Source organism: Meles meles, chromosome 1, assembly GCF_922984935.1.
Source record: "Meles meles chromosome 1, mMelMel3.1 paternal haplotype, whole genome shotgun sequence".
Lineage (NCBI taxonomy): Eukaryota > Metazoa > Chordata > Mammalia > Carnivora > Mustelidae > Meles > Meles meles.
In genome coordinates, this window is record NC_060066.1 from 1552833 (window position 1) to 1574831 (window position 21999).

At 65.7% G+C, this 21999-nt stretch overlaps 3 protein-coding genes across 6 annotated transcripts; all 3 read left to right on the top strand.

Annotated features, from left to right (window-relative positions):
* The first annotated feature begins 631 nt into the window (after positions 1-631).
* On the top strand, positions 632-4576 carry LYNX1 (Ly6/neurotoxin 1). Of its 3 annotated transcripts, none has more exons than XM_045980061.1 (4): positions 632-818; positions 2116-2268; positions 2484-2580; positions 2743-4576. In XM_045980061.1, exons 2-4 carry the CDS (start codon positions 2217-2219, stop codon positions 2978-2980), a joined length of 387 nt encoding a protein of 128 aa, XP_045836017.1. In that variant the 5' UTR covers positions 632-818; positions 2116-2216; the 3' UTR covers positions 2981-4576. The 3 variants fall into 3 exon arrangements, with proteins under 3 accessions (XP_045836017.1, XP_045836030.1, XP_045836022.1); XM_045980074.1 differs by having other exon boundaries at positions 640-818; positions 2479-2580; positions 2784-4576; XM_045980066.1 differs by lacking the exon at positions 632-818 and adding an exon at positions 1271-1462.
* Positions 4577-4602: 26 nt separating this feature from the next.
* SLURP2 (secreted LY6/PLAUR domain containing 2) lies at positions 4603-12749 on the top strand. Of its 2 annotated transcripts, none has more exons than XM_045980110.1 (3): positions 4603-5644; positions 10974-11072; positions 11347-12749. In XM_045980110.1, the coding sequence occupies exons 1-3, from the start codon at positions 5641-5643 to the stop codon at positions 11481-11483; spliced, it is 240 nt and encodes a 79-aa protein (XP_045836066.1). In that variant the 5' UTR covers positions 4603-5640; the 3' UTR covers positions 11484-12749. The 2 variants fall into 2 exon arrangements, with proteins under 2 accessions (XP_045836066.1, XP_045836073.1); XM_045980117.1 differs by lacking the exon at positions 4603-5644 and adding an exon at positions 7675-7873 and having other exon boundaries at positions 10980-11072.
* Positions 12750-16537: 3788 nt separating this feature from the next.
* LOC123926327 (ly6/PLAUR domain-containing protein 2-like) lies at positions 16538-18615 on the top strand. Its single transcript, XM_045980086.1, has 3 exons — positions 16538-16662; positions 17731-17850; positions 18390-18615. Exons 1-3 carry the CDS (start codon positions 16602-16604, stop codon positions 18593-18595), a joined length of 387 nt encoding a protein of 128 aa, XP_045836042.1. The 5' UTR covers positions 16538-16601; the 3' UTR covers positions 18596-18615.
* Positions 18616-21999: the final 3384 nt, after the last annotated feature.

A 21999-nucleotide genomic window follows, 5' to 3' on the forward strand; every position in this document is an offset into this window, starting at 1 on the left:
CTCCGTCCGGCCGCACTCCACTGCCGGAGCCGCGCGACGCTGGGGCTGAGGTTTGAATCCCCGTGGGCGGCAGGCGGGCTGAAGCGAGATGGGAGGGGTTTGGGGTGGAGCCTGGGCGGGCCTGGGGCGGGGGCGGAGACAGCGGAGCCGGGGCGGGGCTGAGACTGGGCGGAGCTGGGGCGTGACCGAGAAGAAACGGAGCAGGGGGCGGAGCTGGGGCGAGGCGGAGACTGGGCGGGGCCGGGGGCGTGGCCAAGAGGAAGGCGAGCCGAGGGCGGAGCCGGGGCGAGGATTGGGCCGAGTTGGGAAGGGGGCGGAGCCGGAGCAGGACAGAGACTGGGCAGGGGTGGGGCGGAGCTGGGGAGGGGGCGGGGCCGGGGCCGGGGCCGGGGCGGGGCTGAGACTGACAGGAGTCCGGGGGCGGAGACTGGGAAGAACTGGGGAGGGGCGGGGCCGGGGCGGGGCTGAGACTGATTGGAGCCCGGGGGCGGAGACTGGGAAGAACTGGGGAGGGGCGGGGCGGGGGCGGGGCTGAAACTGACAGAAGTCCGGGGGCGGAGACTGGGAAAGAGCCGGGGAGGGATGGGCCCAGGGGCGGGCCGGGGGCGGGCCGGGGCCGGGGCCGGGGCGGGTCCAAAGCCGGCCTGGGCGGGCCGGGGCGGGGCCTCCGGCGGAGAGCTCACGCGCGGCGGGTGGCTTCCAGCCGCACAGGCCGCGGAGGGGCACTGCCGCGTGGTCACCGCAGGGCGCTCGGACCGTCCTGCAATCAGACCGAGGGCTCGGCGAGCGGCCGCGGGGGAGTCCCGGGCGCAGCGGAGGTACGGTGTGCTGAAGGTCACGGTTGAGGTCACCCGACACCTTGCCCCTCTGCTGGGGACCGCAGTCTTAGGGGCGGAGCTCTCCGGGAGGGGCGGGAAGCGCTGGAGCCGCGGCTCGGCCTCGCTCAGGCCTCGGGCGTCCTGAAGTCGGTTCTTGGGAACGGGGCCTGAAGAAGCGTGGGTTTGATGTTCTGGGGAGGGCGGAGTCTAATCTATCCGCTGGGGGGGGACGCGGCGCACCCCCACCAGCCCCGAATGTCCCCGCGGGGCGGAGGGCAGTCGTAGTCCAAATTCCGCACCCCCGCCCCGCCCCTTACCGGAGACTGGACGTCTCCATCCCAAACACGGTAGGGGAACTGGGAAGTTAGTTCTTCCGGCTGCTTTGCCCAGCGCCCCTCCGCCTGGTCCGAGCTCATCACTGCGCCGAGCTGCGGCTGTGGCCACGGACGCAGACCTGGAAGGCCCAAGTAGGGCGGGGCTCCGAAGGGCTTCCTGGGAGAGCGGCCCCCGCCTGAGCCCTGAAAGGAGCAGAAGTGGGGACCCACTCAGGGATACCCCAGTGACGTGGTTGTGAAATATAGATGAGGTTTGGTGGAGTGGGTTCTGGAGCCGATGCCCAAGAGAGAAGTCTCGAGAGGTCTTTGGTGCGAATTGGTGGGGATGGGGATGGGACCTGCGGGCAGAAAGAGCTGCACTGGGGTCCTGAGGAGCAACTGACTGTGTACCATGGGGTTGGGGGAGGTGTGGAGAAAGGGAGTTTTTCAAAAGACCTTTTATATGCTCAAGGGGACCTGCAGGGGCCTGGAGGCCTCGCCCTTGTGCAGGTTATTTCCCCGAAGCAAAGCAGTAGCATTAACACAGTTGGGAGTTCCCGGGAAGAACATCACATGTCCCCCCAGGAGTGGGCGGCAGTGGGGGGGGGCTGCAGGGTGTCACCTTCTGCTTCTTCAGCTAGCCTCCTGCTCCCTCACCACCAGGAGCAAAGGGGAGGGGAAGCAGTGAGGAGAGACCCAGCCCTGGGGCCCAGTCCTGCACTCAGGGCCCTAGGTGACGGGGGAGGGGCAGCGTGTCAGGCTGCCAAGGGGCCCTGCATGGACCGCCCCCCCCACAGGTCTCCTGTCTTGCAGATGCCTGCCTCTCCCCTTGGCTTGTCCCCCACCCTACTTCCTTCTCATCTCTTTTCCTGTTCCTTTCTTCAGGAAACCTGACACTCTAGGTAGGGTGGCCCTTCTGCACGGGTCCCCTGGGGTCCCTCAGTCCTCCTGGTGACCACCTGTCCTTGTCTCCCTCTGTGCAGCGCTGCAGTGCCTTGAGACAACCAGGAGCTCCCGGATGGTCGTCTGACCCCTCTGCACCTGCCCAGCCCACGACTCCCACTCTGTCCCCTCACCTCCAGCCATGGCGGCCCTCCTCACCCTGCTCCTGGCAGCCCTGGTGGGCCTCCCTCTAGGTAAGACAGTTGGAGAACAGAACAACGGACAGACCCCCATTCGGGGGGTGGGGGGGAGAGCAGGTGGGCCAGAAATGGGGAGGGAGGCCCGAAGGCCTCACCGCCTCCATCCAGCTGTTCTGCCCTGAGGAAGGTGACAGGGCCTGGGGTCGGACGGGCTGGAGGAGGGGCCTCTCCAGTCCAGCTCCCACCGCACACGCTGGCCCCCAGCGCAGGCCCTGGACTGCCACGTGTGTGCCTACAATGGAGAGAACTGCTTCAACCCCATGCGCTGCCCGGCCATGGTCACCTATTGCATGACCACGCGCACTTGTGAGTCCGCGGGCGCCCCCTGCTGCCCTTCCTGGGGAGGGGGGTGTGAGGGCTGTCCTCCCCTGCCCCAGGGAGTGTGGGACCCTGAGGAGGGAGGCTGCCCTCCGATTCTGGGAGCACCTGGCTGGGGGGAGACCCGGTCCCAAAGGCCCTCCACGCCAGGGTGGACCAGCCCTGGATCCTCGCCTGCCTCCCCTCTGCAGACTACACCCCGACCAGGATGAAGGTCAGCAAGTCCTGCGTGCCCAGCTGCTTTGAGACCGTGTATGACGGTTACTCCAAACACGCCTCCACCACCGCCTGCTGCCAGTACGACCTCTGTAACAGCGCTGGCCTCGCCGTGCCCGGGACCCTGGCCCTGGCGCCCATTCTCCTGGCTACCCTCTGGGGTCTGCTCTAAAGCCCGCCCCCCAGGGCCCACTCGAGGACAGAGTCCTGAGAGGCTCAGCCCTTCCCTTTCACCCCGCACGCCCACCTGCTGCACCCCACCCCCACCCGGTCACACCCAGCACTGCCTGCTAGGGGGACTCCCTCGCCTGCCCACCACCCTGGCCTCGCTGGGCCTCGCTCCCAGACCACGACCTTCTGTTCTCGAAGGGCCAATGTGGACCCAGCCCTCCCGGGGAGCCTGGCAGAGTGTGCGACTTAGCTGGGGTCCTCTGCTGGCTGAGGAACACTGATTTGAAGGGAGACTTGGCCCACTTTCCCGGCGGCTCTGGGAGCAAGGCCCCGCCCCAGTCCACCCAGGAAGTGTGGGGAGCCGCAGGGGGAAGTGGGGACCCAGGATGGGTGAGGGACCGTCCTGGGAAGAAGGGCTTTCTGGGGCACCAGGAGGGCTGTCTCTGTGCCTCTGACTGAGGCCGGGAGCTGCCCCAGGGGGAGCTGTGGCATAGAGGCCCGAGGGAGGCAGGCCTTTGTCTCCGTCTGCTGTCCCAGGTAGGAGTGCCAGGAACATCCTGGCAGCCCTTGGCCGGGGGCTTGGGGGTGGACTCAACCTAAAGAGGACCCTGAGCGCCTACCGCCCCCAGAACCCTGGTAAGGGAGGCTTCCCTTCTGGACTCCCCCCTTCCCCACCCTGGCCGGAGGCTGGCAGGCACTTGGGGGCGGGGCAGGTGGGCAGCTATCTTTGGTGAAGCCCAGAGCTGATCCCAGGACTATTTTTGGCAGAGAAGGAAGCAAGGGGGGGGCGGGGGTGCAAACAGCCTGGTCTTCAGCCTAGTGTGCCTCTTACCGGAGGGGGGCGAGCCGCAGTGGGCGTCTGGGAGCGCTTGCCCACCTGAGTCAGCCGGGGCGGGGGTCCTGGGAGTCCATCCAGGACAGAGGCTGGGAGAGGCGGGGTCGGGGATGCCAATGACCAAGCTCCCTTCGGACATGTGCCCCGAGATTTCCTGTGCACCCCAATCCCAACAACCTGTTGACACCCACTTCCAGCATGCCCCCCTCTGCTCTGGTCTGCAGGTCTGGCTGAACGAGGGCTGGCTGACCTGGCCGTGGCCCCAAAGCCTGAGGGTCTCCAAGGACGCTCCAGGCTCTGACTCTGCCTGAGCCAGGAGAGAGAGGGGTCCACCCAGGGCTGAAGAGCCCCCTCCTTGATTTGAAGAGTGTCCCCAAGTCAGCGGGACATTGGGACCCCCAAGGGCCCAAGAATTGGCATTATTTAAAGGGTGCCCAGCCTCGGTGAACCCCATCCCTGTCCTGGTTTGGGAAACAAGAGTCCGTCCAGCATGGACCGTCCTGGGTGAAGGTGGCCTGGGAAATGCCAGTCTAACTACCAGTGGGGCCAGACTGCGCACGTGTCCTCACGCCCCAGGGCACACAGGGCTTGAGGCCTCACCTGACCAGTGTCCCCAGCTCCAGCGTCTGGAGAGGGGCCTCAGAGCCCCTTCAAGCTGTTTGGGCCCAAGTTGGCAGGACAGTGGCAAATGCCTGTATGGTGGGATTGTCCCTGGGACTCAGGAGCCCGTGGCCCGAGAGCGCGGCTCTCATGGGGGGGCGGGGGGGGGGGCTGGACGGTCTGGCTCTCATGGGGGGCGGGGGAAGCTGGACGGTCTGGCTCTCATGGGGGGGGCAGGGGGAGCTGGACGGTCTGCCCGGAGAGTTTCACCCAGGCCCTTCCGGAACTTGAGGGACTGGGAGAGCCTCGGTCGGGGTCCTCAGGCAGAGCTGCTTGGACCTCCCAGAACGTCCAGGAAGATGGGCTTCATCCTGGGCCGGAAGGCGCTGCACTCAGGGAGTGCCTGGTCAAGAGCTCAGTCCCCACGGGAGACCTGGGTGTCTCTATCCCCTGAAGTCCAATCCGGTGTGAGCGCTCCCTGGGGGAGGCTGGGAGCAAGCCAGACCCCAGCCACGAGCTCTCGCAGGTCCAGCAGAACCCCCCAGGAGTGATCAGCCTTGGGGAAGTGACCCAGCTCGCCCACAGAGCTGGCTGGAAGGCCGGTACAGGCCTCTGGCTGCGGAAGCCTGCTAGGAGGAAGGGTGGACATGGGCCTCCAGCCCCAGCCGCCCTCGGCCTCCTGACTCAGTGGGAGAGGCTTGGAAGCAGTTGTTAGCTTGTGTAAGACTTGTCCCGGGTCAGCGGCGTCCTAGGCCACAGCTGGGAGGAGCAGTGCCCCCTCCCCTCGGTGGGTGATGACCTTAGAGACCGGCCTGGCCACCTTGGCGTTCTGGGGTCCCCGAGAGCAGGGAGCCGGGCTTGCCGCAGTATGGGGGTGCTTATACCTGCCTTCTGTCCCCACCTGCCCATCCTCCGCTGTGACCCGATCCAAGCCCAAGACCCAGAACATCGCACCCGCCCGCAGGACCACGCCACCCCCCCACCCTCCCACAGCCCCCTGGTTGGCTGGGCTGTCCCCAGAACCCAGCACAGAGCCCTCCGCAGGCCCACAGCTGATGGGGGACCCGGACCCTAGTGGGAAGCCTGCGACACTGAACTCGAAGGGCAGTGCCAGTGGGGACGGCACTGACGAGAGCGGCAGATGACCTCCGGCGGCCTCCCCGCGCCCCGGCCACGGGCGCTCCAGGACCACCGTGTGAGGAGCGAGCCATTCTCACGCCCCCTTTATGGGTGAGGAAGCTGAGGCACAAATCGGGACCGGGGTGCCCAGCTGCCACACCCCTGCCCCACTGAGCAGTCTTCTCCCACCGGCTAGGAGGCTGCACCCCCGAGGCCGGGGTGGGGAAACCGAGGAGGGGTTTTATAAACTGAAACCAAACTGCGCCCGGGAAATACAAGAGCTTAGGGTCAGGAAAGCTCTAGAAGGAGAAGAGTGGAGCCAGAGACTTGAGAAGCCACGAGGCCCCCAGGCAGGTGTCCAGCCCTGTGTCTGTGTCCCTGTCTGGCTGGGGTTACCAGGCTACCCGCAGGCAGTGGGCATGTCCTCTGTGGGGAGGGGTCCCTCAACAGCAGCGAGTACCCCCTGGACGGCAATAGGTATGCTCCTCGAAGCTCCCTGTGGCGTCTCGAGTCTGGAAGCAGCCGAAGGTCTCGGTGCCGCCTGCCATGGGTCCCCTCGGAGCACAGCTGAGCAGCCGGAACCGCGGGCGCTGACCTTGGGCTCGCCCCACTGCTGGGAGGGGAGGGGGAGGCCGCACCCACCACCCCATCTCCCTTTGCAGCGGCTGATTCGTTAAACACCTATCTTACCGCTGAAAGGGGGACAAAAAAATGGGGACGCCTCCTTTCTTCTACCCGCCCCCACCCCGTGAGTTTTGTTGAGTCCTACAACTCAGGGTGCCTGGAGGTCCTCACCCACGTCTCTGAGCCTCAGCTGTCTCATTGGTAAAATAGGAATGGTCGGTGGCCCCATGCCAAGGCTCGGGAGCAGGGGTGAGGCTGTGAGTGAACGTGCCCAGCCCCAGGCCTAGCACAAAGGAGGCCTCAGACGGCCGGATGGACGGGTGGCCCCTCTTCCCTTCTGCCACGTGCCAGGGCTGGGACCTTCCAGGACTGTGCCGCACCCTGGCAGCTAATGCTAAGCCCCATAGCCCTGACCCTGACCTTGATCGGCATGAGAATCCGCCTTCAGGCCAGGGCTCCCTCCTTTGCTCACACGATGCACCTCAGAGAGGCCCCGTCAGTGTCTCAAGTGTGAATAAATGGGTAAACACGTACATCGACCCCTCTTTCCGTGCTCAGCAGCCGCCGCGGCCTGCGCCAGCTCCCCTCCCTGGCCTCGGACGGCTAGTCGTGCCGGCTCTGTGGGTCCCAGACTCCATTCACCCTGGCTCCTCCTGCTGCCCTTGGAGCCAGGGCTGGCACGAGACAAGGGGACGGCCCATGGCAGGGGAGCGGGCACCAGAAGCCGAGGACCCGGGCTCCAGGGAAAAGTGACAGGCCCAGCAACTCACCCAGCCTCCCTCTGAGATGAGGAGTCCCTAGAGAAGGCTGGTGGGGGCTGGGGGAGGCAGGCGGGACCCCGGGAACCCACCTGCTTTCAGGCTCTTCCCCCTGCGAGCAGGGTCTGAATCCACCCAGCTCCTGGCCGGAAGGAGCCCACCAGACAGAGCGGTGGACAGAAGCCACTCAGCGGCCAGAGCAGATGCAAGGATAGGAGGGCGGACAAGCTTCCGCGCTGCCCCTGCGGCTTTCGGCAGAATGGGGGGGCGGGCAGGCGGCTCCGCACGTCCGGCTTCTGCTCTCACATGCGCCCTTTCGGGCTCTCACCCATCATGGGACCTTTTGAAATATCTCTCTGCTCCCCGCATCTCCCCTGCCCCCAGCCACGGGGCACACGGGCACAGTGCTGCGGGTCGTGGGCCCCGCGTGTGGGCTCGGTGCCAGCCACCAGCCCCCATCACTCCTAGCAAGGCCGGCAGCTCCCCACTGCCAGGACAGGGGAGGACGCACCTGTTCCGGCTCTGCGGAGGGGAGCTGGTCGTCGGACACCTTGGGGGGCACTTCTGGCTCCCCCTGAGCTTCGCAGGCGTGTTGAGCGGGAAGGGCGAGCTCAGGCCTGTGCAGGACCCTCGTTCCGGTTCCTCACAGGAAAACCAGACACTGTGAGCTGAAGGGCCACCCTGTGCCAGGGGGTCTTACCTGGCCCCCACCCTGCCATCTGATGGACAAAGAGGTCTATGTGGTAAACGGGGCAGGGCCTGGGGCCTGGGGGCTGGGCAGGTCCCAGCCTGTCTCCTGGGCCGAGTCAGCGGCCCGGTGAGTCAGAGCAGGCGGGAGCAGCTGGTATAAGACTGCAGCCTGGTACCCGCCAGCCAGCCTCGACCCAGGAAACCATGCGGCTGCTCCCTGGGCTCTTGCTGGCCGCTGCCTTGAGCCTGGAGCTGGGTGAGTCCAAGGGCCACCTCTGTCCCCACTGCTCTAAGCCAGTCCCCCAACCCCAGCCACTACTGAGTCCTGGGCTGGGCCTTGTCCCCTCAGGGAAGCCCAGTTCCTGCCCCCTCCACCCCCTTTTCTGGGCCCTCGACCCTCCCCACCTGCCTCCTACCTTCTGCGTGTGGACGGCACTCAGGAGCAGTCTCCCCCACCCCCTCCTGGACCCGCAGGCCATCGGCGGAGCCCACGGTGCTGTCCTTGTCCCTGCGAGGGCCATCAACCTCCCAGTGCCCTCCCCCGAGCTTGACAGCCCTCTCCCCCACAGGCTTCTCCACTCGACGGTGACCCCCGCACTGAGTGTGAGGCCCACTTCCAGCTCTCCCTGGCCTGCCCCTGTTTCCTAGGACCACCCTCTTCTGGCCCCTAATGGCTCTCTTCTGACTGGGACACGGGTCTCTCCTTTTGCTCAGGCTTCCTTCTGGGGCCAGTTGCCCACTCTGGCCATTTCCATGTTTGGCTGCGCCCACGTCTGCCCTTGCTGGCCCTGTCTGGTCCAGCTCCAGGCCCGGCGAACCAAATGCCTGCTAAGGGCTTCCGAGGGAACTCCGCCTACATGGGGCTGCCCACACCTGGCCTCATTTTCCCAGTGCACCCGAGGTGGGACGGCGTCTCTGCCCACCCACCCACAGCCCGGGAGGAAGCCCGCCACACGGTCCACCCGCAGCCGGCCCCACTCCCCCAGCCCTCCCCTGACAAGGCCTCTGTGTCACGCCTGGGAAGGCACCCTCCTCACGGCCCGTGGCCCTAAACGAGGTGGACACGGGGAGTGTCTGGACTGCCCCTAGCCTGGGCCTCGGCTCCACCCAGCGCCGTCTGGGACCCACTGCTGTCCCCCTGCGGGAACCCCCTCCCCAGGCCCAGGGGCTTGCAGGCTCTCTGTGCGGTGGGGAGGGTCTCACCAGCAACCCCTGAGAACTTCCCCAGGGTCGTCAGATGGACAGGGGTGGGGAAAGCCTTCGTCACTCTGGCACTAAGTCACAGGCCCCTCCTCCTTCCCCTGGCTCTGCCGGGGTCCGGCGGATCGGGGGACCTGCACGTGCCACAGCATGGGGGTGTCCTCGCCCTGCTCCCGCCCAGTCCACACGCCTGCCCTGTCAGAGGGACCAAACGGGGTCCAGAGTGGGAGGGGCCCCATCTGCTGCTCTGTGAGCCAGGACAGGGCGTGAGCCTGGCCAGCTGCACCCACAACCCTCCGTCCCTCTGTCCCTCCGTCCCTCCCTCCCCACTTCCTACCTCCATGAAGCTCTCCGGCCTCCACTAGGTACAGTGGGGGATGCTCTGGGGCGCAGCAGAGTGGCTGAAACACGCCACCCATGTCCTTCAGGTCTGAGGGCGTGGGGGTGGGGAGCGAGCACTGAGCAAGGTCACATGGGGGCAGAGGTGCCAGCCGCTCATGGGGGACCAAAGGAGGAGCCCTCAACTCTGCCTGGAAATCCAGAAGGACTTCTTAGAGGAGGTGGCCTTTGAGCTGGGGCCTGTTTTGCCTGGCAGGCAGAAGGAAGAGCATGGGCGAAGCAGGGCGGCGTCTGGGCGAATCAGGACAGCAGAGGAGAGCGGGAGGCGGGAACTGCACTTCTCAAGGGGCTCCCTTGGGGCAGAGACACCCCAGTTTCCCAGGTGACAGTCCCCTGTCTGTCCATGAGGTGGTACACGTAGCTTACCCCACAGTCCTCAGGTCTGATGTGCCGGTGATGAGCTTTGTGACAGCTGTCCCCTCTCCTGGTCCCGGGCGGTCTCAGATTGCTCTGCAGGGCTGGCCGATGAGTCAGGGCCGACTGGGCACACTCCCATGGTGGGGACTTCACGTCTCCATCACTGCTCTGGGCTCTGGGAGGAGGCTGCCCACAACCCCAGGGACTGAGCAGAGGGCTCAGGGCTGGCCAGGAGGTGTGTGTGCCTTGCGCAGGTGTGTGTGTGTGTGCCCGTGCACACGGGGGTTTGGCGAACGTGTGCAGCGCATCACGGTGGCCACTGGCCCGGGTCGGAAAGTGTGGCGATCTGGGACAGATCCAGGGCGACGGTGATGGCGGGGCTGGGGCAGCCAGCAGAGGCCCGAAGGACGGACTGGGGCATGGGTGGGGAGGACCTGGCCCGAACTGTGGTGCCCTGGGGCTCGGAGCCTGCCCGCAGCGAGCGTGCCCCGTGCGAGCATGCTGCGTCTGCACTGCAGCTCGGCCCGGGACAGAAGCACTGACCGCAGGAACCAGAGAAGGAGGGGCAGGCAGGGAGGGAGGAAATTCAAGGCCAGGAGCATGGTGGGGAGGGAGTGCCGAAGGACAGAGAGCCCCCCCGCCGTGCCCCCGTGCGAGGACAGGGCTGATGGGCAGATCCATCAGACATTTATGGGATGAACTTAGTATTTCAAAAGCCTCCAGGTTGTCCTCAGAGAGGAAACGTCAAACAAAACTGCGCCAGCCGCGCCCCCCCCCGCCCCGTCCCTTTCATTGCCCAGCGCTTCTGTCCACACTGCCCACGGCGGCCACTGAGGTCCCCCCACCACAGCCACCAGAACGAAGGAGCCTGTGGGTCTCAGGGGTTCTGCTGACGTGGAAATGGGCACGGCACATCGTAGGGAGCCCTCGCCACCTTCCCCCCATCACCAATGCCTCCCAACCCCCAGCTCATTCTGCGTGAAGCCGCTGCTCACGCCGTCCACTGGGGGGGGGTCACACAGAGAGCCCGCGAAGACCCCATCCTGCCCCCAGGCCAACGCTGTCCTGGGTGGGGGCACTCAGCCGAGCCACCTCCGGCTGCAGCCACCCCGGGCCGGGCCACCTGCACACCGGGAAGAGCGGTCCGGCAGGATGGAGGGCAGAGCGCCAGCCCTGGGCTGCGCTTGGGATGGGCGGCCTCCCCACCCCCTCATCTAGAAGGTCTTAAGGGGCTGCGCCCGCCAGGATGAGAGCCTAGGGTCCGGAGAATGAGAGCGGGGTCCTGGGTGGGAAGAGAGGGTGTTGTTAGGCCTGCATTGCCCACACCTGTGTCCCTCTCTATGCGTGCGTCCGTCCACCTGACCCTCCGCCCACGGCTGACCCGCCCGTCCCTCCTCCGCCCGTGGCCGCAGCCCAAGGCTTGAACTGTCACCAATGCAAGGGCTTTGGAGGCTGCACCCACGCGTCCAGATGCCCGCGGGGCTCCAACTATTGCGTCAGCATCGCCACCCGTGAGTAAGGGATGTGTGGGGTGGCCCAGCTCTGCCCTCTCTGCCCAGGAGAGAAGACCCCGGCTCAGAGGGGGCAGAGCTGGTCCAGGCTCCCACGGGTCTGGAACAGGATGGGAGGGGCACCCACTGACCTCAGTGCAGGAGAGGACTCGAGGGAGGGGGCCAGTTACACCCAGTTTGGGCGCTGACTCTTGGCTTGGCGGCAGGTGGGGCAGGGGCATGGGCAGCTCAGGGCCTCAGGGAGCTTGCACTGTTTACCTTCTGTCCACCCCAGGAGTCCCCTTCAGCGTCGCTGACCTGCCTCTGGTGACCAAATCGTGCTACAGTGGCTGCCCGGACATCTCTACCCTTGGCCTTGGCCCCCACGTGTCCATCGTCTGCTGCCAGTTCAGCCTCTGCAACACGGACTGAGGCCCCTCCACCCTCAGCTGCCCCTCTGCTCCCCCCCCCCCCCCCCCGCACAGGACTAAGAGATGCCAGAGCCCCGGGCAGACGCTGCTCCCCAGGCAGCTGAGCGGGGGCTCCGGCTGGGGGGAGGTGCTCGAGCGTCCCAGCGCGCAGAGCGCAGAGCGGGAGGTCCTAAGAACTAGAGGTGGCATGGGGCGGGCCAGAGGAAGGCGGAGGGCCCCCCCGCAGAGGGAAGGACCTTTGGGGGAACTGGAAAGGGGAAGATGGAGGGAACAGAGCAGGGGAGAGTGGGAGGCTGGAGGCGCTCGGCCCCCACCCACGCACAGGTGCAGTCGCGTGCGCACACCCACACTCACACCCACGCCCACGCACGTCCCCACACGCCGAGAAACTTTTAATCAGGGCTCCAGCCGGTCTCCAGCTGCGGAGTGGACCAACACCCAACCCCACCAGGAGACATGGCTCCTCCCCACCACATGACCCCCAGCACAGCACCCAGCCCTTGCCGGTGGTCATGAGACCACAGTCTCATGAAAGAAAACGTGGAAAAGCCAGTGCGGTGGTGCAGACACCTAGTGTGGGGGGCAGCGTCCCAGCAGAGAGTGACCCCACAGAGGCACAAGCAAGGCTTCGGGCTAGTGGGGTGGGGGCGGCACGCGGGAAGGGCAGGACTGCGCAGGCGCTAATGTGGCGCGCGGCAGGTGCAGGGGCGGGGTGGGGGGGGCGACCCGGCACAGGCGGTGGGGAGCTGACCACCCCGAGAAGAAAACCAAACCGGCTCTGGGCCTTCACTCCCACTCCCTCGAAAGGCATTTCAACTGAATCACAGAGTTAAATGTTTAAAAAGAGAGAGAGAGAGATTGTTAAAGTGTTTGGCGTAGAAAATCGAGACACCCAGCAATCCCATCCGGGGACACATTCCCGCGCCGGACGAACCCAAGTTCACACGGAAGCCTCTCGGTGACCGCTCACACCAGCCTCCTCGTAACAGCGACAGCGTGGATAGACGCCCGGGTCTCTCCTGACCGCGGGGTGCGTCCGCACCACCCCCGCACCCCGCGCTGCTAAGGGCTGCGGCACGAAGCTGAGACGCAGAGAGCAAGAGGCCACAGGCGGAGATCCGCAAACTGCGCTCCGGTTTCTGCGAAGCGCCCAGCACAGGCCAATCCGGGGGGCGGGCGGCCAGGGCAGGCTGGGAGCGCGCTTGTGCGGGGTTGGCAGCCCGCGGGCGGGGGCGCGGGGGCGCGGGGGGCGCGGGGAGGGCTCCTTCCTGAGCCTCACTGGCGAGGGTTTCAGGACCTGTGACTACACCAGCTCTCCGTGGGTGACCTGTACGGAAGGGGACACGTGTCCAATAAAGCTGATACAAATTTCAAAGAGGAAAAAAGAAAAAGGTGTTTGCAAGAAAAGCAGGACCGCACATCCAGACTGCGAAAGGTTCGCGACCACACAAACAGGAAAGGATGCGCCGCGCAAAACCAGAGCGCGGGCAAGAGCGCAGCAGCCCCCACGGCCCCGCCGCTCCTGGGCGCAGTGAAGAGCGCTGCCCGGTCCCACCGGCAGGTTCCCCCGCGGAGAACGGCAGCCACACGCAGGGCCAAAAAGGAGCCTTTACATCTAGGAGCGAGCACACGGAGAAGAGGGGGTCAGGGCAGGCGGGAAGCCACCCCTCTGTGCCCCCGGGTGGGGCGCTGCGGTCCCTGGCGGGCAGGTCCGCCGCCTGCCCCCGGAACTGTTCAGCGCTGCCCCCCCCCCAAATGTCACCAGACACCTGCGGCCGGGAGTGCCCGCCCACACAGCCGGCAACCCCCCTGCTCCAGGCTTGAGACTCCGGTGAAAGGCAGGGCTCCCGATGTGAGGGCCTGGTGAGGGCTGGGTGAGCACCCGGTGAAGCAACTTGGGCCCCGAGGCAGGGGTGCTGAGTCTTGAGGCCTGAAACCCATCAAGAGCGGGTTGGTCTTTCGCACAGTTCCTGCAAACCTCCTGGAAGGGTCAGGCCGTGGCCGGCGGGGACCAGAAGCGCTCTCACGTGACAAGGAGTGCATGCTGTTGGGGGGGGGGCAGCGAGGGTTCCCAGGTGTCCCAGCACAGATGGGAACAGCCTCACGCCTGCTGGCACACAGGTGACCCTGTATTAGGGCACGTCCACATCGGGGTCCTTCAGGAAGGATGCAGCAGAAAGGGCTGCCTCCGGGATAATGTCACTCCCCACATTTCCTTCACTGTGTAGAAACATGGAGCCATCAGGCTACTCTGCTGGGTGCCCCGCACAGGGGGACCGGTGAGCAGGAGCCAGGTACCCCACTGCCTTCCTGGGGGCCTACAGACACTGCCCAGAGGAGGTCACCCACAGACGACTGGGGAGGAACCCTAGTCTGGAGATGGAGTAGCAGCAGAGAGCCCTGACCCTGGTCACAGTCTGATCCCTGATCCTGGTCACACTCTAAACCCTGACCCTCACCACACTCTGATCCCTGATCCTGGTCACACTCTGAGCTCTGATCCTAGTCACAACTTGAGCCCTGACCCTGGTCATGAGCCCTGACCCTGGTCACACTCTGAGCCTTGATTCCTGGTCACATGCCGAGTCCTGATCCTGGTCACACTCTGAGCCTGATCCTGGTCACACTCTAAACCCTGACCCTCACCACACTCTGATCCCTGATCCTGGTCACACTCTGAGCTCTGATCCTAGTCACAACTTGAGCCCTGACCCTGGTCATGAGCCCTGATCCTGGTCACACTCTGAGCCCTGATCCTGGTCACACTCTGAATCCTGACCCTGGTCACATTCTCATCCTAACCCTGGTCACATCCTGAATCCTGATTCTGGTCACACTCTAAGTCCTGACCCTGGTCACACACTATACGTCAACCCTGGTCACACTGCAAGTCCGGATCTTTGTCACACTCTGAACCCTGACCCTGGTCACATGCTGAGCCCTAACCCTGGTCACATGATGAGCCTTGACCCTGGTCACACACTGAACCCTGACCCTGGTCACTGTCTGAGCCCTTACTCTGGTCATACTCTGAGTCCTAACCCTGATCACACTCTAGACCCCCACCCTGGTCACACTCTGAGCCATGATCCTACTCATACTCTGACCCTTGACCTAGTCACACTCTGAGCCCTGACTCTGGTCACACGATGGGCCCTGATTTTGTTACATTCTGAGTCTGGACCCTGGTCACACTCTTGAGCCCTGCCCTCGAGGCTCCTAGTAGGACTGGGGGGGTGGCTGGAGACCTCTCAGCATGGAGGCATCCTAGACAGAGCCCGCCCAAACTCTGACTGAGCCACATCCCTCCCCGACCTGAGTAGACAGGTGCAAATTTGCAGTTAGGTTTCAGCCTGGCTGCCCAGGGATCAGGCAGAAACTGTAGGAGGGGTGAATGCCTGGGGGCCAGGGGTGTGCTCTGGCTGGAAAGCACAGGTGGGGTCCTTAGGTCTGAGCACAGGGAGCCGGGCTTGGTCCGAGCTGCAGCCGTGGAATTGGGCTGGACTGAAGGAGGAAGCTGGGGCGTGTGCGGTGGGTGTCTAATCCAGTTAACGGCATCCGCGTCAGCGCTGACGGCAGCGTGGCGGCTTGCTCAAGTGTGAAATCAGACAAGCCCGGCTGCTGCTTGCGCTGCCCCAGCCCGCGCAAGGTGACCTGCCCAAGTCAGCAGCTGCCAGGAGCGTCCCATCCTGTGCCCGACGCAGAGTCGGTTGTTAGGGTTGTGTGCTCGTGTCTCCGGAGCGGTGGTGAGGAAAGCACGATCCAGCGGGGGAAGGGGCTCCCCCAGGCTGGGTGCTCCGGGAAGCCACGCACCCAGCCCACAGGCCCCACCCAGTGTCCAGGGGGCCCAGGACTCAACAGCTCCCACAGGGAGCTGATCTCAAAGGAAAGCCAAGGACCGCATAAACGCTGTGGGGTGGGGATCGGGGGAGTCCCCAGACAGAAAGTCAGTCCCAGGAGGGTGGGGGAGGAACGGGCATCCGTGGTGACAGGAAACGCAGGAGCAAAGTCTTGGAGGGGAGTAAGATTTGGACCCTCTGGGAGAAGACGGAGGAGTTGGGTGGGGTTATAGCGTGGCCCCAAGTGAGTCTGGGCGCCATGGCCTTGACTTCCCAGCAAGAGGCCCTGGGACCTGCCCACAACCCTCCCCACCCTACCCCGGGGTTCACCCTGACAGCTGTGGGCTTGCTGGAGGGTGTGACTGGGTCACGGGTAGAGGACATCCTGGGGCGGAAGTGCAGGCACTCTGGGGGGGATGTGCGTGCGCCTGTGTGTGGGGGGGGGCAGCGGCTGGAGCCACACTTCGGTGCTGTCTGGGCCTTGGGCAAGGGCCTTGCTGTCGATGGCCTGACCTACAAGGGTCCAGGAGAGCCCTGCCCAAGGGGCAGCCCCTGTGGCCTCTTTAGAGACCAAGGTGTACCTGCCCCTCCAGTGGGCACCAGGGCTAGTGTCCCCAAAGTGACCCTGGCCCCACCCCAGCTCCGCCCTCCACCCAGGACCTTCCTGTTGGCCCAGCACTCTTCCCGTCTTTGTGCCCAGAAGCCTCTCAGTACACTTCGGCTGGTTGTCCCAGCAGCGGTCTGTCCCCATACCTCCGTGCCCCGCGAGATTCCCTCAGAGGAGCTGGGGTGGGGGGGATTTGCAGGCCCCTTGGTAGCATTCAAACCCAGAATTACTAGACCCAGACTCTGCCCTGGAGGCAGGCCTGGGGACCCCAGTGGGAAGGGTGCCTTGCAGAGGCAGAAACCAGGGTGGGGTAGGGGTGCAGGAGGAAGGGGAAGGTGGGGAGCCCGGGGAAGGGAGTCATAGAGGGAGGTGGGGGCCCCAAATCACAGAGAGGGGCCATCGGGGCCAGAAAGGGCCCCCAGGCTGTGAGGGGTCGAGGAGGGGAGAAGACAGGGAGGGCAGGAGGAGTACCCACAGAGGGATGGGGCTTCCGGTGCAGGCGGGAGGGGCCCCAGTGGGTGGAGGGGGCGGGTCTCTGCACCTCTGCCGCCCACAAGAAACCCAATCCCACTAATCTGCTTGGCTGACCGGTCGGGTGGCTGCACGGGGTGTCCACTGTCCCTGCGGGCAGGCCGAAGGCGAGCGTGCTGCAGAGCGGGGTGAGGACGAGACCATGAGGGGGACACGGCTGTTGCTACTGATGCTGGTGCTGGCGACCTGTGGCCGCGAGCTTGGTGAGGGGCGCGGGGCAGGGGGCCAGGGAGTGGAGGAAGGCGGGGACACCCAGGAGAGGCGGGGTGGGGAGCAAGGGTGAGCCGCAGGGAAGGGCGCAGGTGTCTGAGGGGGAGGAGAGCATAGCCCCAAGGACTGTCCCCCAGGGCTGGGCAGCCGCAGAGGCTCTGGGAGCCAGCTGGGGAGCTGCATGTCACTGGGGGGGGGCCATGGGCACCCCAGAAAGTCTGTGGCTGGAGAGGTCGTGGGCAGAACCGTCTCCCCAATTCCGGGGCCATGTGGAAGCAGGGCTCTGGGGCGTCTTGGGGAGACCAGGAAGGCTCTGGGAGCTGGGGCTGACACAGGGGGTCTGAGAGAGCCCCTGGGGGAGATGCCCCAGCCCCCCGGGGCCCCCACACCCAGCCAGAAAAGGAGCCGGGTAGTGGGGGCCCCAGCCAGAAACAGATCAACCAGAGGCACAGTGACGCACAGTGGGGGTAGAGGAGCCTGTGGCCTTGGCTGTGCCTGGACCAGCCGGCCCCGGTCAGGCCAGCCAGGCTCCGGCGGTGGGTGGGACGCAGAGCAGCACACCCTGGGGCCCCGCCCCTGCCGGCCCGCACCCCAACCTGCCCGGGGTCCCTGGGCTGTGGCTCTTCTCTCTTTTGTTAACCTGGCACCTGTGGGTGCCCCAGGCCCAGCCCGGCCCACCCTGCACCCCACACACCTCCTTGTCTGTTCCTGGTGCCCACTGTCGCTCATTGGGTGCTGCTCTTTGCTGGTCAGGATTCCGAGGCGGTGTCCGGCCAGACCGAGGCCCTCCCTGACCCTGCAGGGACGCCTCGCTCCCTGCAGGCCCCTCCTCGATGCTTCCAGAGCTGTCCCCTCTCCACCTTGGCCCTGCAGGCTGAGCTCATCAGGGGCACACTCTGCCTCTAAGGACCACGACTCAAACCTCCTGAGTCCTCCCAGAGTCTGGGCCGCTGGGCACCTGCAGCCTGGACGGCGCGGCCCCCTCCAACCTGGGCCTCCAGGACCGCGGCTCACGGAGGGGCAGGGCAAGCCTGATGTGTCCTTTGTCCCTTCTTACCCAGCGGAGGCCCTGCAGTGCTACACCTGCCATGAGCCCACTGGCGTGTCCAGCTGTGTCGCCGTCGCCACCTGCAAGGCCAACGAGACCATGTGCAAGACCACCCTCTACTCTCTGGAGATAGGTCAGCGGGGCCTGGGGGCGGGGCGATAGGTCAGCGGGGCCTGGGGGCGGGGCGATAGGTCCCCGGAGCTGGGGGGCGGGGCGATAGGTCCGCGGGGCCTGGGGGCGGGGCGATAGGTCCCCGGAGCTGGGGGGCGGGGCGATAGGTCCGCGGGGCCTGGGGGCGGGGCGATAGGTCCGCGGGGCCTGGGGGGCGGGCCCGGTCCCAGGGTCGGAGCGCCTCCAGGACCCTCACCCCGGCAGGCCCTGCCCGGTGCGCCTCCTCCACCTTAGCCATTTCTTTGCAGAAGGGTTTTTGGTTCCCAGCAGTTAGGCCTCCCTCCCTCCTCCTTTCTTTCCTTAAACGGAAAGGAAGCCTCCCCTTGCCCGGGGATTCCCTGGAAAGGGCTGGCCTCCCACAGCCAGCCGGGAGCCCGCACTGGGCCCACAGAGGCGGAAGGAAAGCGGAGCGGGGAACGGGTCACGCAATCCTGGGGTCATGGGCTGGGCGTGGGGGCCCTGAAGCTCGCGAGCTGATCGGACACCCAACATGGCCCACAGTGTACCCCTTCGTGGGGGACTCCACGGTGACCAAGTCCTGTGCCATCAAGTGTGTGCCCTCGGACGTGGACGGCATCGGCCAGACCCGGCCCGTGTCCTGCTGCAACACCGACCTCTGCAACATAGACGGGGCCCCTGCCCTGGCTGGCGGCTGCGGCCTGGCCTTGGCGCTGGCGCTCCTCCTGCTGGGCAGCCTCGGCCTCTAGAGCCCCCGCCACCTCTGTCCCCACCCCCACCCCCGCCCCCTGCGAGCCAGCCCTGAGTGTCCCTGAAGAATCATTGTCCCTGCACCAGGCCTCCGGAATCTCCTTTTTGGCAGCCCTGCCCCACCAGGGTGGGGAGGGCTTTGAGCCTCAAGTCCAGCTCCCTCCACTTGGCCCCACCCCTCCTCAGCCCCTCCTCTCCTGGTCCGTTCCTGCCCCTCCTGGCCTCTGGGTTCTCTCTGGGGCTCTCCTCACCCACATGGCGGCCCCGTCTGTCTCCTCTCCACATCCCAAGACATGCTAAGCAGGGATGGTCACTAGGGCAGGAAACTGGGCAGGGCTCTGCTCTCTGGGCCCTGCGGGGGGCCTGACTGTGGTGGGGCAGAAAGCAGGACCCCAACTGCCAGGGTCGGATCACAGGTGGCTTCTCGGAGGAGGGGGCCGTTAAGGCCAGGCTTTGAATGACTGAGAGATTGTTTGGGTAGAGGAGGGCAGACCAAGTCAGGTGGAAGGAAGATCCAGGCGGGCTCAGAGTGGCCCGGGATCCAGGATCGATCCGTGAAGCGCCTACTGCCCGCTCGCCTGGCCCCTGGTGACATGGTCCCCTTCTGTTGGTTGGCAGGGCTTGCTGCTGGGCATACCCACCACCTGCCTTCTCCAGGTTCACCGAGCCCCACTCCCTGGGGGCCTAGGGCAGCCCAAGCTCCAATGCAGAGGGGACCTTCACTCCATCTTGACCTTGGCCAGCACCAAATCCTCCAGATCACCCTCCCGGGAGTCCCCTACCCCGGAGGCCTCTTGTTCCGAGGGCTCCCAGCTCTGCATCTGGGTTGAGACTCGATGCTCACACACACATGCACACACACGTGTGCGCGTACACACGTGGTCCTGGAGACACACAGTGTGGGGCCACAGACTTGAGGAAGACAGGCTCCGGCTCTCCCACCCAGTGCTGGCCCCTCCCCAGGGCCGCCTGTGGGAGGCAAGATGGGGAGGGGAAGAGAGGGCCTCCAGTCACCCTGGGACCTGTGGCTCCTCCCTGTCCTCCTGCTCCAGCAGCTCCTCCTGGGCCCTGGGTGAGTTGGCCCAGTCCTGGGAGGGGGGCCCAGCACTGGGGTCCAGCCTGAGTTGGGGCTGGGAAGCCCTCTTTCCGGCTCATCCCCACTGGCCTCTGGGTCAGAGAGCCCTCACAGTCAGCCCTCACCCCCCTTCTGGGGTTTCCTTCTCTTGGATGGTAGAGAGCAGCAGCCAGGACCTGAAGCAGGTCTCTCCTGGGGCAAGGGACACCCCATGCCTCTGAGAGAGGAGACCGGTGGCCAGAAGGCCCGCTATCCCTGGGACCCCCGGAACCCCACACCTCTGCCTCCTGTGACAAGACCTTCCATCTCAGGGGCTCTGTGGTCCTGAGCCAGATCCTGGGGGACAGAACACCCCCCAGCCCTGCGAGCCCTGTACCGTGTGTCTAGCACAGACTGGTCGCACAGCCTGGCCACCATCTGCCAGAGACCCCTGACTCCAGGAATGGCAGGGAACCTGGGAGGCCAGGCACTGCCAAGTGCTGTCAAGACGCCTCCGTTTGGGGTTGTAGCCCTGAACTCTGACTTGACCACGGAAGAGGCCCCGTCCAGTAGTTCAGCACACCTCTCTCCTGGCATTCCTGTGTCTCCCACAAAAGTCAGGAGAGTGGCAGGGTCACTTGAGCCCTAGAGCCTGGTTTGAGACCCAGTACACACACACACACACACACACACATACACACACACACACACACATACACACAGCCCTCCACGGAAACATGGGAACACTGTGTGCCCCCCACCGCCGGCTACTGCTCCCGCCTGGCCTTCCCCCCCCTCCGAAGCCAGAGCCAGGGCCCTTCCGGGCAGCCCCCGACAGCACACGGGGTCTCTCCCCCTCCTGCCCACCCCAGCCTCCTCCTCGGCACACTCGCCCCACCGCTGCTCCAGGCTCCTGTCCGCCCCTTGTCTTCCCAGCTGCCCTCGGAGGCACAGGACGTTCTGCCTGGTTCGCAGGTGAAAGAAAGGGGGTCAGAGGGGTTCGTGAGCGGACTGGTCACACAGGAGGTCAGGTGGGGCCAGGGCCCACTCAATCTGTCAGACTCCACATTAGACACTCCCCAGGTCCTCTTGCAACATCCGGGGCGCAGTCGCGGGACCAGGCCCCAGGGAAGGGCCGCCCGGCTGCTGTCTGCGCCCGCACCTGCCCTGTGAGGCCCGGCTGGGCTGTTGGCTTGGCAGCAGCCGCAGTCTCTCCCTTTGCAAGCGGCGCCTCCCTTTGTTTCCTCAGTCCACGAGGCCCCGTCACACCTGCCCTCAAAACCGCCCTGGATCCCTAGTCTCATCCTACCCACGGGAGCACAGTCTAGAGGGGCAAGGGAGTCCCCTCAAGGCCACACGTGCAGCCAGCAGCAAAGCCAAGACCGAAACCAGGACCGAAACCAAGACCTCCTGAGTGCCGGTCCCCGCTCCTCCCAGCACGTCATCCCGCCGGGAGGCTGGGGGGTGGCTCCATACCCGACAGCAGGGCGCCCTCCGCACACCCAGCCTGCAGCTCACTCATAACCTGGCCTCGGCCACCTGCCCGGCTACCTGCTCTTCCGTCCACCATCTACCGCCTGCCCCATCTTTCCTCCCTCCTTCCTGCCCCGGCCACTCCCCCATCTTCTACCATCCGCTTCCTCCAACGTCGCCTGCCCACCCAGCCACCCACCCATTTACCCAGCCAGCCAGCCAGCCAGCCATCCGTCCGTCTCCTCACCCATCTCGCCGCTCACCCACTCACCCACCCGCGCATCCATCATCCATCCTCCCATCCACCACCCATTAGGCCATCCGAGGACAGAAACTAGAGGGTCTGGAACACCAGGAAGACCCCTGGATGAGGGGCACCTGGCTGGACCTTCCAGCACGGGGACGAGTTGAGGCCGGGACGGGAGGCCGGGGAGGACGCGCGCCAAGGGCCAGAGAGCAGACAAAGGTGCGGGCACGGGAAAGCCCGCGGCGAGAGGTGGGCCGTGAACAGTCGGAGAAGGCCCTCGGGCCGGGAGGCAGGGGTTGGGCAGAGCCCTGCTGTCCGGGGCCTAAAATCGGGACGCTCAGCCTTGGTCATTTGTAGGGAAGGGGCTGGCAGCGACTGTGGGGCCTGCCTGGAGCCCACACCCATCAACCCGAGAGGAGCCCGGGGGGCCCGTACCACCCCACGTGACACCATCCCCATCCCACCGGGCGCCCACCCTCCTCTGCACCTGGCCTGATTCCCGCCCCCGGGCCTGTGCTCTGGGGGGCTCCTGTGTCGGGAGAAGGACATCTGGGTGTGAAGGAGACCGGCCTGTGTCCCGGCCAGGCCCCCGTTTGGTGCCTGGGTGGCGTCCTTGCAGGCCGGCACCA